A 19,140-nucleotide genomic window follows, 5' to 3' on the forward strand; every position below is an offset into this window, starting at 1 on the left:
TATTCTGTATTTATTAGAATTTAAGAGACTGTTACTTGTTCTTATTTGACACATGCCCTATGCTCCAGGTTGAAATGTAGTGCACTTTTACCAAGGGTGTAGGGGAAGATTTGTTCACCTTTAACCAGGGGTATAGGGGTAGATGTGTGCACTTTTAGGGTAAATAAAAACAAGTGCTTGTATCAAAATTAATAGTATAAATTATGTTTGGTGTTTTGTATGCATGCGTTTATGCAAGTAAAAATGTACAGACGTAAAGAATTAGTTTATATATGTTTTTCTCTGTGTGAAGATTTTGTATGCTAACATAATATTCATTGCAAACTGACGTGGTGATGTAGTCAGTATACATTTAAGAGGCGTAGGAGGTTTATGAGTGTCATTTGAAAATAATCTCCTATGAGGAAACAATTTGCTTCTGGAATATCTATACATTCGAAATGTTTGAGTGCATATATTTTAACAGGTCTAAAGTAAAGCATATCCTTCAACAGGTGTAAAGAATGACAACAAATGTCAATATTTGGTTTGATTTGCTGAAATATGACATTCAATGTAATTGAAATCTAAAAATCTCGAAAAGCCGGTATCTTCAAAACAATTAAAAGTTCATTGGAACATTTAGACAGCCCTTAAATAATTCTTTCAGTTCTAAAACAACTAATAGGAAATCTTTTATTTTGGTTACCATTGTGTGACACGACACTTCAAACTGAGTTTATCCCAATAAATACTTGTTTTTATCCCTTTTTTTGTCCTAAAATAATCATTTAAATTTTTAAACTTCTAGTATGTCTTTTTATTTTGTACTGAAGTTTTTTATTTGATGAACACATATACAAACCATGGATGGTTTATTACAAATCTGCTCTTATTATTGCTATCCATGAATTCTATTGTTTAAAGAGGTATTCTATTTATACAAGGAATGAAGGGGGTATCTAATATTAATGTTCTTTGAAAAGTTAAAAAGTGTTATTATTAAAATGGTGTGTTGTATTTATAATGATTTAGAAAAGGAGATATAATATGTCAACAAAAAATGATGATGAATGGGAAGATCAATATGTTTTTGTTGAATTGGTAGGATTACTTGACCCAGACAAACTTTTTTTGTGCACTACTGAAAACACTGCTTTATTGGTGAGGTTTCTTTAGAGCTGCTAAAGTTTTATCATTGTTAATTGCACATCTTAAGAAACAGTGACGTTTATTAACAAAAGTCAGTTATTTTGCTTGTAATGTAAAACTAAGCTGTTGGATGTGCAAGTCCATCTTGTCTACAATCTTGGACAAAAATATTAAGACAAAGGCAGTATTTTATCATTTTTTAAAATATGGACATAAGCGTCAATGCTCTGCAGCCTAAAGACTGCAAATTTGTTGCTTTTGCATATGGTTAGGCTAGACAAGAGTCTTTAAAATTTGCTACTTGTATTCTCTACCACATTCACACAACGAAATAATCCCTGTCTGGGTCAACAAAGGTTCCAAAAATTGTGGAAAATGGCCATGCTGAAGTAAGCAACAACTACCACATTTAAAAATTTAGATTTAATCAAATAAGCTAAGCCCTAAGTCCAATCTCAACATTGACAAGTAAACCATGACAGATTAAAGATGCATGAATCTGATACAGGCTATGCGATTACTTGTGGTGGCGAACTTTGAAATTAGCTGTCTTGTCTTAACATACCTTGACCAAGATTGTATACAAATATGGCTAAGTAAATTTTGTTTTTTAAATGTACATATATATTTTTGCAAAAGTTTGTTTTATTAAATTTTCTACTAAGACAAAGTTACTAAGTTTGTAAATAGTTCTTAAGCTTTTTAGCCCTCAGAGTAACTTGCCTCTCAATTAAATTTTATCCTGTTTGCATGTAATCATACCCTTGGTATTTCCGTATACTTTATCTGTAATTTTACCCTGGGGCGGTTGTTTTTTTGAGACATGTTAAGATCATACTTAAGTGGCTTCATTGTGAAATTGCACCCCGAAGCAATAATAAAATTTTTAGTGTATAATTACACAGATGAATTTCACCATAGTCAAGGTGAATTTTCTTTTTGATGACTTTTGCCTTTGCATAAAAATAATAATCTCTGTGCAATTCACATATACATGTACACACTGTTGTAGCGGTGACGATAACCACCCGCACAGCATCCAACATTATTGCAAGTTTGAATCCATGAGAATATTTAATTAGAAATATTGAATATAATTAAATGAATGATTATAGTAATTGTGTTCACTTGTTCATTGTGTATGTTTTTTCTATTTTAGGGGATTGATGATGAAGTAACTGTCCTGAAACTTGGAAATTACACATTTGCTGGTAATTATGAAGATTCTTTTGGTAGTATGGTATTTTTTGAAGAAATCGAAAACAAGTCAGAAAAGTCTTTAAAATACCACTCCCACGCAACAAAGGTTTTAAAGACATCAAGAGTGTTTTTAAAACCAAAAGAAAAATTGAAGTCTCTTCCCTCTGAATTGATTGAGAAGGAAAAAAATGTTGGATCAAATATAGAAGTACAGGTCAATGTCTCACAATCTAAAGATAACACACCTGATATTGATCCAATTGCCAAAGAAATAGACCATAATCCTGAAAATTCTATGGACTCATAAGATCTGCATTACTTGTATTATCGTCAACGTTCTGAAGACCACTTGCTGAAATTGCTTTTTTGTGGTATGCACAAAAAACTTGGAATGGAAAACATTTACACCAACTATGAGATATCCATTAACAAATAATGTTGTGAAAGAAAAATGAAATGTCCATTTGATAACAAGTATTTTCTTAATTTTTACTTGCTTAAGGGCTTACATTTTAGCGATATTTATTATTTTGTTGCTTTCTATCATTTAAAGAAAAGGTTGAGGTGTGACAACAAAATGTCTCTGTCTGATATATATTATATATATGTCTGATTCTTAAGCATAAATTTAATTGAGTTTTTTTTAGAGTTTGTGAGCTTTATGATTGCTTCTTCACCACACAATGTGAAAAAGGTAATAGAAAAGAATATCATCAAAAATCATAAATATAACCAAAACCTTCCAATTTGAAGGTTTTTATGAGAACCCATTTACAATTTTCATCTTTTTAAACAGTGGGAACTCTTACAATATTTTTTTGACAATCAATATATAGCATCATACTTTAATTTCTTGTTCGTTAAAAGAAACATAGATTAATGCTCCTTGGTGGAATATTAAAGATTTCAACTTTTGATAATTCTATTTCTTTTTTGGTGGTTATTGAATATGTGAAGGATTACTATCTTGTTTGTTGCCAGTTCGTGAAATACTGCTTTCAAATATTTTTCTCAAGTTTCCCTTTGCACAACCTGCGAAAACAATCCTGTTATGTTTTCTTACCATTCTACAGAACATGACATTTGTTGGGTGAAATGCAAACCTTAAGTAAGCTCATTTTTCTACCACTATCAACATTTTAAATGTACATTCTTGTTTAAGACCTTCATGTTTCTTTGCCAAATTTTGGATATGAGCGCCCGTCCAATTTTCAGTGTATGTTTTGTAAATAAAGCTACTGCTGTCAAGGTTCAGGAAAGTTTCTTCCTTTTACACTTTGCCTTGTGTGGTCATGTTATTAAGTACAGTGGACTATCGATGTAAAGAACCCCGATATAGTGAACTATTGATTTAATGAACCAAATTTTTTCGTCCCCTGAACTCAAAAAACCTTGATTAGAAATTCAAAGTACTAAATTCTACAGAACATAAAAAATTAAGATTTAGAAAATTTTGTACTATCATGATAAAAGACAATTCATCTTGTATAAGCATCTTGTAAATTACATTCAAAGCCATGTTGGTGAAAGAAACATGTGTGCAAACGGAACAATATGATGCTTATGAAGACATTGAACTGCATTATATAAACAAATTTTTTAATTCATTTTAATTTGTTGCCATTTTGCTTTTGAACTGAGTGTGCGCTATCATCTTTTCCATTCAGAAAAATATAGATTGATAAAATGGAACACTTCCAGCAATGTGGTGTAGCCTTATCTAGTCATGTAAGAATGATTAACAATAACTCGTTTTTGAAGAACAATTCCCTTCGTCAAAATTGACAGACACAACTTTTGGCAAAACAATCACCAATTACCAATTAAATTGATTTTATTGTCATTTAGGCTTGCCTCCTATCAGTCTAATACATTTTGCCTTTTCTATACACAACATTATGTATGGGAGATAAGCCTGTGCATGCAGGGGCACCATGTTAATTTGCTTGTTTAGAAATGTTGTAAGTCCTTGTAAATTGGTTTACCCTTCACAGAAATAAGATAATTGTCCTAAATGTGTAATATAAATAGGATAGCAATAGGATAACAATGTTCTTGACAAAAGTGCTAAAAAAATCAAATTCTTAGGTCTGGCTAAGATGATTTCCTATAAGGAATGTCTGTTGTATTGCAATTTTATCAATCTCAAAATAATAATATTAATAATAATAACTAGCTGTTTCCCGTGGAAGAATCCACTGTATTCTCATTTAATTTGTGTAGCAGATATACGTCCGTCAAAAAACAAACAATACAGCAGTGCGCATCTTACATCTGCATTATTATATAAATGACCAAAAAAATTAAAAGTGTCCAACAACTGCAGTACATATCACTACAGCGTGCATATTTACAGCAAACGGCAATTTGTACAAACAAATCGATGGTGTCACCATGGGTGGCCCATTATCGGTTGTATTCACAGGTTGTTTCAAGAACAAAATTGAAATAGGAATAGTAGTTCCGAGAAATCCTAAATATTATAAACAATATGTTGATGACACCTATCACCGCCGTAAGAAAGGAGTACCAGACGAACTCTTTGAAGCTCTTAACACTTACCATCTCAATATCAAGCTGACCATAGAAGAGAATCCGTCTAAGTTCCTCGATACCCAGATTTCAAGAAATGAGAACGGCACTTATACATATAGTGTGTATAACAAAGAGTCAAAGTTACCCTTCCATTGATCATCTAAAGTTCCCACATAATACAAACGTAGTATAGTCAAAGGTGAACTCCATAGAGCTCAAAGAATCGGAAGTTCTTTCAATCTTGAGCTCCAAAGAATCCGCAAAAAGTTCAAAGCTGTAGGTTATCTGGTTCGTTTTATTGAAGCTCAAATAAACGCTTTCAAGCCTAATCTATCTAACAAAATGATAATCCCAGACTGGTTGTTCAAAGAAGATAAAAAAAAAGTTTTTATCCAAATACCATTCTGTCCCAAGAATGAGGGGTCAATTAGAAAAGTTGCCAAAAACATAGAATCGTTTACGAATGGGGAAGTCAGAGTTGTTTATATGTGGAAAACTACTAAAGTCAGTTCTCTTTTTCCATTAAAGGATAAAGTTAACCACCATAACAAAGTCATTTACAAGGGAGAATGTGCGACGTGTAACACTATCTACATAGGAGAAACAATGAGAAATGCTATTGTGAGATGGAAAGAACATAACTCCAACAGTGAGAAATCCGAACCTTCTAAGCACTTAGTCAGAAATCCCGATCACGCCTTTAATTGGTCCATCTTGTCTAAGGCGCCAAGAGACACTAGAAAAAGAAAGATTTTGGAGGCATTTTTCATTTGTTCCCATAAGGCCCTCTTGAATGATCAAAAAGAGACCAAATCACTTTTGTTATTTAGGAATGGAGTTACATAGCTTTTTATCTACACAATCGCCTGTTTTTATTCTCTATTCCCGTGGGCAATTAGTTTTTGTTTCTTTTATTTTATTTTATTTTTACACATGATGATTTTGCACGTTTTCTTTCTTTTGTTTCGCTTGTCCATGATTTTTACTTGTATTCCCTTGGGTAGAACATTTTAATTAAATCAATTAATTTATTTATTGTAGATATTTTGTATAAAGGTTTTTAGCTTAGGATATTTTTATCACTTGAAAATGTAACTCAGTTACGAAAAGCTTCGTGCTACTTTATAAATTAAAAATAATATTTTAACATGTGTTTTTAAAACTTTTCTTATTTATTTGTTGGCTGATTTATCATAATGAAGTTTTCAAAAGCATTTCAAAATACATCTCACCCATAAAATTTCAATCACTCAAAACGTCACATACAAAAAAAGCTGATCAATGTCAAGCACAAATCTCTCTCATTGTATATGTTAAAATCAGTTAGTTTATTGCAAACCCTACCAAAGGTTGACACAAAATGTGAAGAATAAACAATAAATTGTGCCTAAGTAGAAATTTTTATCCAAGGTGTTAAAAAAGGATTGCAAGGATAAGTTATAATGCAATAAAATGTTTTTTGATATATTGAATACGGTCCTTCCTCACCAAACTTTAGAGAAAATGTCAACAAAAAAAGGGTGTTTGAACCTGAAATTAATAAAAGTCAGTCCTTTTAGCAACTTGCATGCTGTTTTACCATCAATAAAGTAAACAAAATTTCAAATCTCACATAGTATTCTGTCACAAATGTTTTCATAAAATATATAAAAAAGTCATAATGAGTCATGTTAAACAACAGCAATCAATCTATAAGTTCGTTTTATGTCAATTTTTGCACCAAATTTGCAACACAAAATACAAATTCTAAATAATACTAAAATCTCTTACCGACGGTCTCCCACAAAAGTTTAATCAAAATGTAAAAAATAAGAGGTAACGACAAAATTAAAGTTTGCAAAATTTAATTATTTTGGTACACATATCAACTGCATATGCCCTCTAAAACAATATTTTAATCCAAAATGCCAAAGAAAAACAGTTTGCAACAAAAATCAGTTATTTTGATGATACTGCATACACTCTTTCCCCACAAAAGCTTCACAAACTGTAAAAAAAAGAATGGTTGTAGCGAGTGCTTCTGATTAAAAAAAATCAGTTTTTTTGACATTTTGCATCTTGTCACCTATTAAATCTTATACAAAGTTTCAAAAAACTACAATTTCGTTAAACTTTTAAAATGTGATATAACGAAGCTTTTCTATCGCCGTTCTTCGTTTTTAAACTTTTAAAATGCGATCTAAAAAAACATTTCTATCGCCGCTTTTCGTTCTTAAATTTTGAAAAGGCGATCTAAAAAACATTTCTATCACCGTTTTTCGCTCTTAAACTTCTAAAACACGATCTAAAATAGCTTTTCTATCAAAATTAAAGTTTCAATCTATGTTAAAATATAATAATTTCTATCGTTTAAAAGCTTTTTTAACCCGCGCAACCAACAATGCCTTCTCGCTAGTTTATTTAGTTTCCACGCAAAACTTTTGTTTAATAAAAATATTAAACAATGGCTCTTCGTGTCACACTGATAGAGTTGATAACATTTGCAATTATGCTATTGGGAATAGTTATGTTAACACTATTTAACAATAGTTACGCGCAGTTATAATCTATTTTTTCTTCAATAATCTTTTGTTCAATACGCGTAAGTTAATGACTTACAAGACTCGCAAGATAATTAATAAGAACAAAAATCAAACAACTACCGCCTCCGAGAAAAAGGTGTGAAACTTGAGCATACGCGTACGCTTACATCTGGACTTTACTGTAGCACATAATCCATACACACTGTCCTTTTTTACAACTATTATCACATGACAGCACATTCTGATGCAGTTGGAACAGAACAGTGTTTCCTTAGGCGATCCCAAGCATGTGTTTTTTGACAGCAAATGCCTATCAGTGTCCACCCCTGTATAGGTACAATCAGTCACTGGACAGGAGATTGAGTAACTAAAAGTATGAATTAGTACATTGCTTGAAATGCATCTGTAGATCTAAATTCTCTAGTCAAATGACGTTCTATGTTTGAGGTTAGTCTCTAAGATCTCCTTTTCTTCATCCATCAAATCTTTTTCATGTCCTGAATACTCATAAGGAATGTTGGGAAAATAGTTTTTATCACCCACAAGTTGTTTTTGAAGGAAGTTTCTTTTTGACTAGGGAAATGAACCATTGCTGTTCGGTCATTGCTTACCTAGGTTTTAATTTCTTAAAATGAAGTTAATCTATACTGATAGTTTTTAGATGGGATCATGCTTCTGTTGTATGTGTTAGTGATGGATAGCTGCAGACCGTCATTATCCTGAAGACAAATTACCCCAAACATCTAAAAAAACGATGGATTAAATGCCAAACTACTCGCGTTTGATGGTTTTAAAGAACTTGCTTTTACAATTATATTAGTTGTATCACATTGAATCGAATCCTTGTTCTTTTATGTCAGAACCTAAACAGAAAAAAATTACAATATCAAAATCTTTACCAGGCACGGATCGAGCCAATTTTTTTACTTTAAAAAAATGTATTTTTAATCACAGTTTTACAAGGAATAATTTCCCTGTTCCCTGCATATCTCACATCTTTGCTTTTTTACAGAAGCACATAAAACTTTTGTATCAGGTACGCATGACTTCCATTTACATAGCTGCTTAAAAAGTAATAGGTCTTGACAGTAGTCCACCCTCATAACAAAACAGAATGTGAATATCAAATGCAGAAAATGGTTCCCTAGGTTCTATTATTTGATTAAATAACACTTGAGCCTTTTTGCATCTATAATCTGGATAACAAGAAAAAATATTCCTGTTTGAACAGGCATAGCGAAAAAGGAACAATATTTCCGACCGACTAAATTTATAATGCCAACCTCTTTTACCAAGTCTTCCTTGTTTTTGTCTGTATTAAACGCATCATTGCAGACAGACATATTAAAAACATCTTCTATAGATTTAAAGATATTATCTGTAAGATTAGGGACAGATGAAAAGAGAGGCTGCTTAAAATAAAAGTTAGCATTTATTACTAACTCCAGTGACACCAGAATGCGCAACTCATCCAGCATTACACTTCTCCCATACAAATACAAAGCCATGGAACTATACAGGCAATTTCCATTGACCTGAGACCTATATTAAATTGGTAACAGAACTGTAGTTATGGCTGCAAAACTTTACACTCCAATTTTTTTACCATTACCCTAACAGGTCCATATTTATATACAACCTTAACACAATTTTGGAAATTCTAAAATTATTCTAAAATTAACATTATTGCAAAAACTTAAGGCCTTGTTTGTTTTTTGCAATAAAATAACATAGAACTGTTATAATTATTAAAAAAATAGAATTATACTTGTTGATCTCTCGGTTTAGTGAAGGACAAGTATAATGTGGACGTCCAGTGTTGGTGTTTTGTGATATGTGATTCAATGAACTGTGTTTAAAAGTAGAAACTGTCAATGTGTTGCAGTTGCGTTTCAGAGAAATTGTGTTTGCTGTTCTGGCTATAGAGTTACAAAGAAATGTGTTGTGTTATATATTGGGTTCTGAATACTTAGTTGTGTTAATCGTGGTGTTTAGCGTTGCCTGTGTATGGTATAGACATTGCCTTACGGCATTGCTTGCCGTGCTTCGATATTGTGTTTACCGTATATTCAAGTCGTGTTGAGAAGTGTACCAGTCCAACCACAAGTGTGTATATTGGCACAAACTGTTACAGAATTTGTTCTGTTGTGGAGTTTCTGACTGCTCGTACTTCTTCAATATTTGGTATTGTGTCTTTGTATCAGGTAGTCACTATCACTTTCAGTTTAATTATTTTCATAACTATTCTTGTCACTTTATTTTATTTTTATTTTATTTATTTAAAACATATTTATACAGGGTGGCTACCATTAAATTAAAAAATAAACTGTCAATGGAGGCCCTGTGTATAAGATAAATAATGATAAAAATATATATTTATAAATACATAAAAAGATATGTTAGTGATTAGGGATCGTCCACAAATTTCGTCTAAATTCGGCTCATTTTAAATCGTCTTGTAAATTTGTTTTGTTCGTCTTAACTCTTTCATACGAGACGATTTTTTGTGATAACATTGTAGTGTCTTAACCGTCTTAATTCGTCTCATATCGTCTCCTGATAGTCACAAATTCGTCTCCGAATATCATATTTTAAAAACAAATTCGTCTCCGAATCGTCTCATTTCGTCTATGAATTTTCTTAATTCGTCTCAAATCGTCTCAATTCGTCTCTGCTATAATAAATTCGTCTCAAAAGTTGAAAAATATTTTCGAACACTTCCGTGAGTTTAACACGAAACTTTAAAAATCTTGGCCAGGAGACCCAGCGTGATTTTGTTCCGTGAAAAAGAAATTATTCCATTGTTCTAGCGGAACGGCAGTGGCATAGCCTAGTTAACTAAGCTTTCTTCTTCAGTTGATAAAATGAGTTTCTCTCAAACTAAAGCTTAGACGCGAACGAATGACTCAGCGGAAACCCCGAGTTTAAATCGAACAATGTGACTAATCGCTTCGGAGGACATTTTAATTTATCTGTGAGTTGTTTACCAAGCTTGGTCAAATCTTACTTTGGTAAAAACTTTGTAGAATACTAATGTTTGTTAGGGTGAGTGAAACCACTCGCTGGAATATTCGGGATGAAAAGGGCTTTCCCCGATAATAATCACGTGAGCAGAGAACAATAGAATTAGCCAATCAAAAAGCGCGGCCAGATTTTGGCCGCAGAAAAATCGTTTGAGACCCAGCGTAATTTTCCCACCTTAACTACTCCGATTTCCCGGTGGTAAGAAAAATTACGCTGGGTCTCCTGGCTAGCAGTGGCACAGCTACTGATTAACTTAAGCTACATTGTTTGTACTCGTTCGATTGTTGAATGTTACGGTCTGTATATTTATCAAACTTGGCAACATTTTATCACAGCAAACTTCGTCGTTCGAAGCTGGAACTATGTTGTGGAAAAGCGAAACAAATCTCACAAAAAATATTATTATTGGTCGTGACAGATGGAATCTTGAGTTATTTTCGATATTTACTGGTAAGTATATCTGAAACTGAATTTAGCCATAAATATTCTTTAAGATTAGGATTCTTTAAATATGTTGTTAGGAAGGAATATATAGATATTAAATATAGATAGTTAGATGCGAAACATAGCTCGTCTTTACTGGGAGATATATTCGAAATGGCTGGCGTTCCTCCGCAAACGTCACATCATCGAAAAACATTAAAATTAGCCAATCAAAAATCGCCGAAAATTTTCTTGAGGTAGAAAATAGCCTTAACATGGTATTCATTAACTAAACGAAACCAGTACACAGATCAGGGATAAAAGCAAAATTTATGTCAAGATGTTTGTTCTCAGGTGTATTTAGGTGTATTTAGGTGTATTCTGCCTGTAATGGTTCGTACATTTCAGTATATTAGCTCTTTTTAACTTAATACATTTAAATGTTATGTTGGGGAGCTAAGAGAAACCGTCCTTTTCGAATTTTTCAAGAAGAAAAATGTAACAATTTTTATCTTCTGCTCTGTGTTCGAATCGTGATTCATTCATTGGTTTCAGAGGGTCAGAGCACACGTGCGAGTGAGTTGTCGTTTTTTTTATCAGTTTGATTCTTTTTTTAAGTATGTTATGAGAAACATAAACATGCTGAACCTATACCCGAAGAAAAGTTAAAATAGGGAGTTAATAAATTTTAGATATTTCTATTAACTATGATAAATCATAGTTAGAAATATCTAAAATTTATTTTGTAAGACATTTTATTTTGTAAGGGAATAAAAAAAGTGCGAGAATAAAAAAGCGCGGAATAAATTAGAACAAATTCTTTTTCAAACAATATTAAAATAAAAACTTAAAATACGAAGACAAGTCAGAATAAGGAGCTAAAAAATTTTATCTGAAATTTCCACGGTTTTAGGAAATCAATCATCTCAACATTTTACGTTATGCACGTTTTTTTTATAAGAAACCAGTCCATAAATACGTAGCTAAATACGTATGCAAAAACACTTTTACTTTGACCTTTCTGTGCCTAAGGTTTTTTATAGAATGCGAGAAAAAAAAAGTTCGGAACGTGAGAATTGACCTAAATAATTTCGTCTATTTATTTTATCAATCCGTGGTGTCCCTTATTTTCTGACTTGCCTTTCGACATTTTGAGTTAATGATTTCATTTAAATTGTTTTTTATATTATTTTCAAATTCCTCCTTATGCTCCTTCCTGGCCTTCTGCAAAATTATTCCCATTCTTCGTGGTGACAACACGTTTTTATTTTTGCCACCATTCAACCTGCCACCTGCTAATTCGGCAAGGGTGAAACGCTTACCCAGCTCTTTTTTAATTAACGCGGAGCATGGGTTAATTTTGCGTAGCGGGTTTTTTTTACCAACGGGTGGTGTGGCTTGCGGAGTTGCGACTTGCGGCCGTGCTTCAACATGCGTGGTCTCCATGCCCATGTCATCATGTTCTGTGGGCAAGAAAAGTAGCGGATCAAAATTATTTTCCAGCATCTCAACATAACTATTCGGTGGCTGGGTAATTGTTGCTGGCAAGGGCAATGGTTCCTGGTAAATTTTATTTTTAGCCTCGTATAAGTTTCTTTTTTTCATGATGTAACTCTCAAGCACAGCAGTTCTTGCGCTTATAGCGTCTACTTTTGTGTCCAACTTCTGACACAGGCCCAGTATCAAATCAGTGTTTCTTTTTGTTTCGTGGATTACCTGTGCCAGATTGTTGGACTCAAAATCGATTTCATGGTCGGCAATGTTAAAATTTGGAATGTTTTGAACACAATCAGCAATGAAAGAGCTTGTGGAGACGGTAGCAGGATCATTTTTTAAAGTGGACACGATTGACGGTAATTCTGGTGTGATATTAAAAAGAAAATTTTCCGGAGTCAAAAGATTAATGGCTGGCGAAGTTTTAGAAGGTGAATGATCAGGCGATGTTTTGGATGGTAAATGGTCAGGCAAGGTTTTAGATAGTGAAAGGCCTGGCAAGGTTTTATACGGTGAAAGGCTTTTGACTGCTTTGGTTGCAAATACCAAGTCCAAGGATTTTAGTTGATCACTTGGTAGGTGGCTCTCATCCGTAATCTCTTTGCTAGAATCTGCTACGCTATCTTCCACATTACCTGTGGGCTCTTCTTCACTGGCTTCCTCTTCACTGGCTTCCTCCATGTATTCGTACATGACCGAGTTGCCGCATCGTGTGGTAACCTTCGCAAAAAGTAAGTTTTGGAAAGTTTAAAAACTGGATAAGTCTAAATAAACGGGCTTTGGGAGATATTCTTTACCGGATAAACCTTTTGCTTATTAAATATGTGTTTTTAGTCTGAAATTGTTCTTATTTTATTCTTATTTTCAACAAATATCAGCCTTATTGTTCTAATAAAAATTAAATAATTGTTTCTTAGTAATTCTAGAGTTGCAATATATCTTTAAAAAAAACATGTGTTGTCAAAATTATGCATCATTCACGCGATACAATGCAACGTCTTCTGTATGAAATCGAATTCGAACGTGATAAAAAAAAGAAAACATAGAAAACAAAAACCATTTTTGCATACACTTTTCTTAATGTGACTATGATATGACAAAAATAGAATCTATTTACCTTTGCGTTAAATTCATCGTTAACATCAACAATGAACTTTGTTTTTCGAACCCTGTCAAAAATAATATGACCCATTTGTAAATATTTAGGGTGCTTGTATAACGGGAAGTTTTTTGAATTGATGGCATTCCTTGATACCAACGACCGTTTTAGAATTGGCATCCTCACATTGTTTGTGTCAAGCCAACAGTCGTACGATTTTGCATAGCCTGTCCAAGTAACTTTCAGCCTCTCCCCACTATTCTCTACGACTACAGCATTAAGCCAATGCCTAGTTTCGGGATCTAAGGCTTGGACTGAGGACTTAACTTTGTACTCCATCTAAAAGGACGCGTAGATAGCTATTTGTATACACTCTACATAAATAAGTATTTCTGAAAGACGGACTGTCTCGCGTCCAAAAAATATAAGAATATTGCTTACTTTTTCTTTATATCGCTACCACGTAAAATTATAACTATAGCTAGCTTGCTAGCTAGTTTTTACTATATATCGACGACAATTAAGAACAAATCTTTCAGCAACGTATCCAAAAGAAAACTTTATTAATATTAAGAACTTTTCCAAAAAAATATTAAATAATGTATATCATATAGCTATAGCTAGTCTCCACTCTAAGCTAAAACCCTTGGTTTACACTGTTCGCGCCTTTTTATCGAAATAATCCTGCAATCTCGTCCCCAGATCTTTTTGCGCTTTGTCTTTTGGAAAACCGCTTGGAAAAAAACGCGGATAAAGGGCGTTTTTGGTCTATGACGCCATCGAAATTTTTCAGAAAAGTTGAATTCTGCGTTTTACTTTACATATAATATGGTGCCCAATAAATTATGCCAGATTCTTCATAACTTGAGATATTGAAAATGACCCCGAAATAAAAAAGGACTGGCCTTAAGTAGCCCGAGTAGCAAATATGTCCATTAATGGTCCATTAACCTCATGTGTCGGGTTTTGTCTGCTTCTGAAAAAAAAGCGTATCTGCAGCCATGATTGCAGACATCATATTTTGTTGTAAGGCAGGGCATGATGCGCGATGCACTAGAAATATTTCGGCATAGTTGTGACTGTACCATCTCGATGAGCGTTTTATAGTGACCTGCAAAAAAATCACTATGTTGTGGTGTTGGACACGTGCCTCCAAATTCTCTTATCACGTCTAAAAATTGGTTCTTCCGAAGTGGCAAGGATGAGCAATGGTCACAATCTGTGCTAGTACAACGTACAAACTCAATTTGATACGCTTTCCTCGTACAATGCTTCACGAAAAAGCGGTATTTCTGTTGTAGCTCTGTAAATTCAACAGATGATTTTATCGATTTTCTGGATGCAACACAAAATCTTTTGATAGTATCGTGCGCGCACTTGATATCCTTCAGCAACGGATTTGTAGATAGGAAGGTTTCTACTTTTATTGGAAAACCATCATATATTTTATTGTTCCAAAACTTTGAGCAAACCGTTGCAGCATTGTCGAGGACGTTTAACCATTTTTCAGAATCATTTGGATTAGGTGTTTTTCCATCAACCTCAACGGGAAGCGTTACTCCTACCAGCTGCTGGGTGAGGAAAGACCAACATCTTTCTATAGGATTAAAACGGGAGTGCCCCGGAGCGTAACATTGAACGATCAAACAATCTAAACGTAAATTCAACCACAAATAACCCAACGACATCAGGTTAACTACTGCTTTTGTTGACCAGTCGGGGCCTCCATCTGCAATTGCAACGACGTTATAAACATTTTTAATTTTTTTTTCTTGTTGCAAAAGATGAAGAAGATAGTTTACATGCATGACGTTGGTGGCTTCTACTAAACGTGAAGGATATAAATGTATGAAAAGCGGACCTTTACGGGACCATTTGATTTTGCTTCTACCAACTTTGTCCTTGGTTCTTTCTGATTTTAGGACCAGAAAACTGCTTCCTTCAGACAAAGACCTTTTTCTATTTATTTTTAAAGGCTGGCGGGTTGGAGATAATGAGCGTGATCTTGTTATTCTCACCTTTAATTGTTGATAACCTGCTGGGGTTAATTTACTATTCGGATAGGGGAAGTCGTGGTCATTGTAAATGGGAGCCTCATTTTCGATGTGATAACGTCGGATTTGCGCACGTCTACTCGTGGCGGGAATACCAACATCCACCTTGTTTTTGTTGTCAACTGACAAGGAGATTGTGTTTTCATTGCATAACTGCGCTAACTCATTAACCAAGTTAACTTGGGAGCAAGAAAAATGAAAATCTTCATGGATCTTTTTTTCTCCCGTGTTGCGCTTGGGCGGAACACGTGCATCAACCAACGATTTGTGACGCTTGCTCGAAGTGGTTTTTTTTCTCCTCGGTCTCATGAGGTAATGCACTGCGCTCTTACTCACATTTAACCCGAGCGTACTTTTTATGTGAGAGACAATATCTTTTAAGCTTACACCATTTGTGTACATAATACTGTCTCTGCGCCTCAAATGGGCCTCGGCCGAGTTCTGACTTATGTAGGATGCGATACATGGAACCAAGCCCGGATGTTGCTCGTGTAGCGCTGGTCTGCCTCGTTTTTTTGAAGCTAAAATAAGAAAAAGACTATTCTATAAATGCAAATAATGACGCGAGTGATTACTAAACAAGTTTATTAATGTTTATTTAGTAAAATCTGACTTGAGGCTGGCTATTCTTACTTTTGAGACTTTCAGTCTGTTTTATTCTTATTTTGTTCTTAATAGTAAGAACACGACTTCAGAATTTAGCCTCTATTTGTTCTTATTGATATATTTTTCCCAAAGTTTCTGAAATTTATGTATTTATATACATGAGATAATATGTTTAAGTCCAGCACAAAATATAAAAAATTCAAGCAAACAAAAAAAGATTACTGGAATACATTATTTTGTTCTTATAATCTGTGAAGGAATTCAGGTTGAGTACGTTTTTAATATGTTCTTAATTATTGGCAAAATCTCAGCCTCAACGCTCTTAAAAACGCAGTTTTTATAAAACAAATCGCGTATTGAATTGACAAAATTGAAGGCTAAAGGAAAAAAGTTTATCCATTTGATTTTTTTTTGTGATAGTTTACAAAAAATGATTCAAATCTTAATCCATGGGCACTAGGCTGCTCAACTGAGTGTCTAAACAAGCGGCTATCTAATTTGTCTGAAATCATTTTACGTAATGCAACCGCACGTCACACAGTTTTTTTGCGGAACATTATTTGCTTCTGACAAGCCGTTTCTGTCACATAAAATTGTTAATAATTTTTTTTTTGCAATGTGCAGCCCACCATAATCAATTGTATAAGTATAATTATACATTAAGTTAATATAACAGTGCAAGTTGACAAAAATAATAAAGCAAAAATAGTTTTTTTTCGTAATTTTCAGAAGCAATATCGCAACAAACTTCAATTGCTATTATTTACTTCTTATGCTCACACCGGCATGTGCGAAGAGAAAAGTTAAAATAGTGAGGTTTTTCGAATATTTGTGTGTTGTTGGTAAAAAAACAACAAATCTTTTAAAGATTTTGCATCATCGAGCTTTAAATTTACGAATAAAGAAAATATATAGTTTTATAATTATAGTAGTTTTTTTCTCATGACTACGGAAAAATCACAAGATAAATTGGGCAATTATATATTTTTTTGTTTTCAAGACCGTTGCTGAAAATTTTACGACGAGATAAAAATAAATATTTACCGCATTGTAAAATTTCGTTGATGTAATCTTCATTTTCATCATCGGACAAAGAATCGTCCGTAAACAACCAATCTAGGTCGCTGTCGCTATCTGAAATATCTGAATACATTAAAACCACTTTAAAAAACACTAGCTTTTTAAATAAATTTTCGTGTTTAAGAAACCCTGTCGTCTTAGTTCGTCTCAATTCGTCTCCGTGATTTTACCGCAGCGTCTTAATTCGTCTCAATTCGTCTCCGTGATTTTACCGCAGCGTCTTAATTCGTCTCAATTCGTCTCCGTGATTTTACCGCAGCGTCTCAATTCGTCTCAATTCGTCTTAAAATATTTTGTTCCACTTTTTTTATTCTGAGACGAATTGACAAAATATCGTCTCCTGATATTTATGAGACGATTTTTAAATCGTCTCAATTTCAATTAAGAACAAAACGAGACGAATTTTTTTTAACTTTTTCGTCTTATAGCGTCTCGTTAATGGGACGAAATTTGTGGACGATCCCTTAGTATATACATTAAAATCAATAGAAAAGAAAGAATGCGAACAACACTGTAGCACTAAATGATGATGTAAGACAGGAATATAGTAGGAACTGAGAAAAAAAATATAGGTGCAGGCCACTAACATGCACAGCCAAGAAAAAGATCATAAAAAAGCAAGAACTAAGTTATAAGGAAACAAATGCAGATGTAAAATTTAGGAAAATGCTTGCATCCATAATTTCTTAAATTTAATAAAATTTTCGTTTTTTCTAATATTCATATTCAATTCTTTATATAGTTTTGCACCATTGTACTGTAATGATCCACGATAATACTTGCGTTTTAATTTTAGCAATCTCAAAAGACATTGGTTATTCCGTGTACAACTGTTAGTTATAATATCAAAGTGATCTTTGAATCCAACACAAACATTATCATCAAGGCATTTACGCACAAACAGACAAGCTCTAATCTTTTTTATCAATATTGTCAATAATGGAGACTGCCCTGCGGTGGAATCATTTAAGTTTCAGTTCGTTCGTGTTGTCCAGTTGTAGCGATGATAATGCATAGTAAGTGAGTAACGGTACAACCATAGATTGATAAGTTTTAGCAGCCCTGTGATGTCAGCATTAAACGAAGTTTTACAAGTAATTGGAGTCTTGCTTTTTGTACGCAATATCGAAATTTTTGTTCATATTTAGTGTACCATCGATCACTATTACAAGGTATTTAATTAACGCATTTTGTTAGTATTTGACCTTGAAACGTGATGTTGAGACCATCCTTGCATTTTGCTAACATTTGCTTGGATCCAAAGAGCATTGCCTCAGTTTTACCCTTTTTGAAATTCAATATAAGGTTGTTGTCATTACACTATTTCCCGATGGATGTCATGTCGATTGACAGTTTTCTTTCAATTTTAACTAATGATTTGTCACTGAACGTTTTACCGTGTTATCAGCATATTTTATAATCTGACTGTGCGAAAGAACCAATGGTAAATCATTAAAATGTATAATAAACAGTAACAGACTAAGAATGGATCCTTGCGGAACACCATTCAGAGCAAAATCAATTTCACATAACGAATCGTTATACCAGACTAGTTGCTGCCGACAAAACAAATGTCAGTAAACCAAGCAAACTCTGTATCATTAAACCATATTAATTGCTGACAACGCGCAGGGAAAAACAACAATAAAAACTGCAAGTTTGGCGGATATGAGGGGTCTCGGAGGATATGTGTGTACTGTATCTAATTGTAACAGAAGTCAACAAAGACCACAACAAACTGTCTAAGACAGTTTCTCGTAAATGTAGTGTGGTCAACAAGGATCACATAAACAAACTGTCAATCAATATAAGTAAAACAAACTGTCAACAAAGACAGGTTCTAAACAAACTGTCAACAAAGACAGGTTCTAACAAACTGCCAACAAGGACAGCTTAAGATTGATAGTTCATGAATAGCAAAATATTACTTAAGAATACCAGCATGAGTTTAAAATACACAACACACCCCCTC

General features: G+C 33.5%; 2 protein-coding genes across 2 annotated transcripts; one reads left to right on the forward strand and one right to left on the reverse strand.

Annotated features, from left to right (window-relative positions):
• Positions 1–933: 933 nt before the first annotated feature.
• LOC130622145 (general transcription factor 3C polypeptide 6-like) lies at positions 934–19,140 on the forward strand. Its single transcript, XM_057437560.1, has 2 exons — positions 934–1,143; positions 2,291–19,140. The coding sequence occupies exons 1-2, from the start codon at positions 1,030–1,032 to the stop codon at positions 2,636–2,638; spliced, it is 462 nt and encodes a 153-aa protein (XP_057293543.1). The 5' UTR covers positions 934–1,029; the 3' UTR covers positions 2,639–19,140.
• On the reverse strand, positions 14,315–17,267 carry LOC130622139 (uncharacterized). Its single transcript, XM_057437552.1, has 2 exons — positions 17,133–17,267; positions 14,315–16,003 (listed from the first exon to the last, which is right to left on the reverse strand). The coding sequence occupies exons 1-2, from the start codon at positions 17,239–17,241 to the stop codon at positions 14,364–14,366; spliced, it is 1,749 nt and encodes a 582-aa protein (XP_057293535.1). The 5' UTR covers positions 17,242–17,267; the 3' UTR covers positions 14,315–14,363.

The sequence above is a fragment of the Hydractinia symbiolongicarpus genome, chromosome 12 (genome assembly GCF_029227915.1).
Source record: "Hydractinia symbiolongicarpus strain clone_291-10 chromosome 12, HSymV2.1, whole genome shotgun sequence".
NCBI classification, from domain to species: Eukaryota; Metazoa; Cnidaria; class Hydrozoa; order Anthoathecata; family Hydractiniidae; genus Hydractinia; species Hydractinia symbiolongicarpus.

What these genes read in the sequence shown, in the direction of transcription:
- LOC130622145 (XM_057437560.1), top strand. Translation starts at nt 1,030, where the DNA reads ATGTCAACAAAAAATGATGATGAATGGGAAGATCAATATGTTTTTGTT. An exon ending in CTGAAAACACTGCTTTATTG is followed by an intron (nt 1,144 to 2,290) that starts GTGAGGTTTCTT and finishes TTTCTATTTTAG; the next exon opens with GGGATTGATGATGAAGTAAC.
- LOC130622139 (XM_057437552.1), bottom strand. Translation starts at nt 17,241, where the DNA reads ATGTATTCAGATATTTCAGATAGCGACAGCGACCTAGATTGGTTGTTT. An exon ending in CAACGAAATTTTACAATGCG is followed by an intron (nt 16,004 to 17,132) that starts GTAAATATTTAT and finishes TTCTTATTTTAG; the next exon opens with CTTCAAAAAAACGAGGCAGA.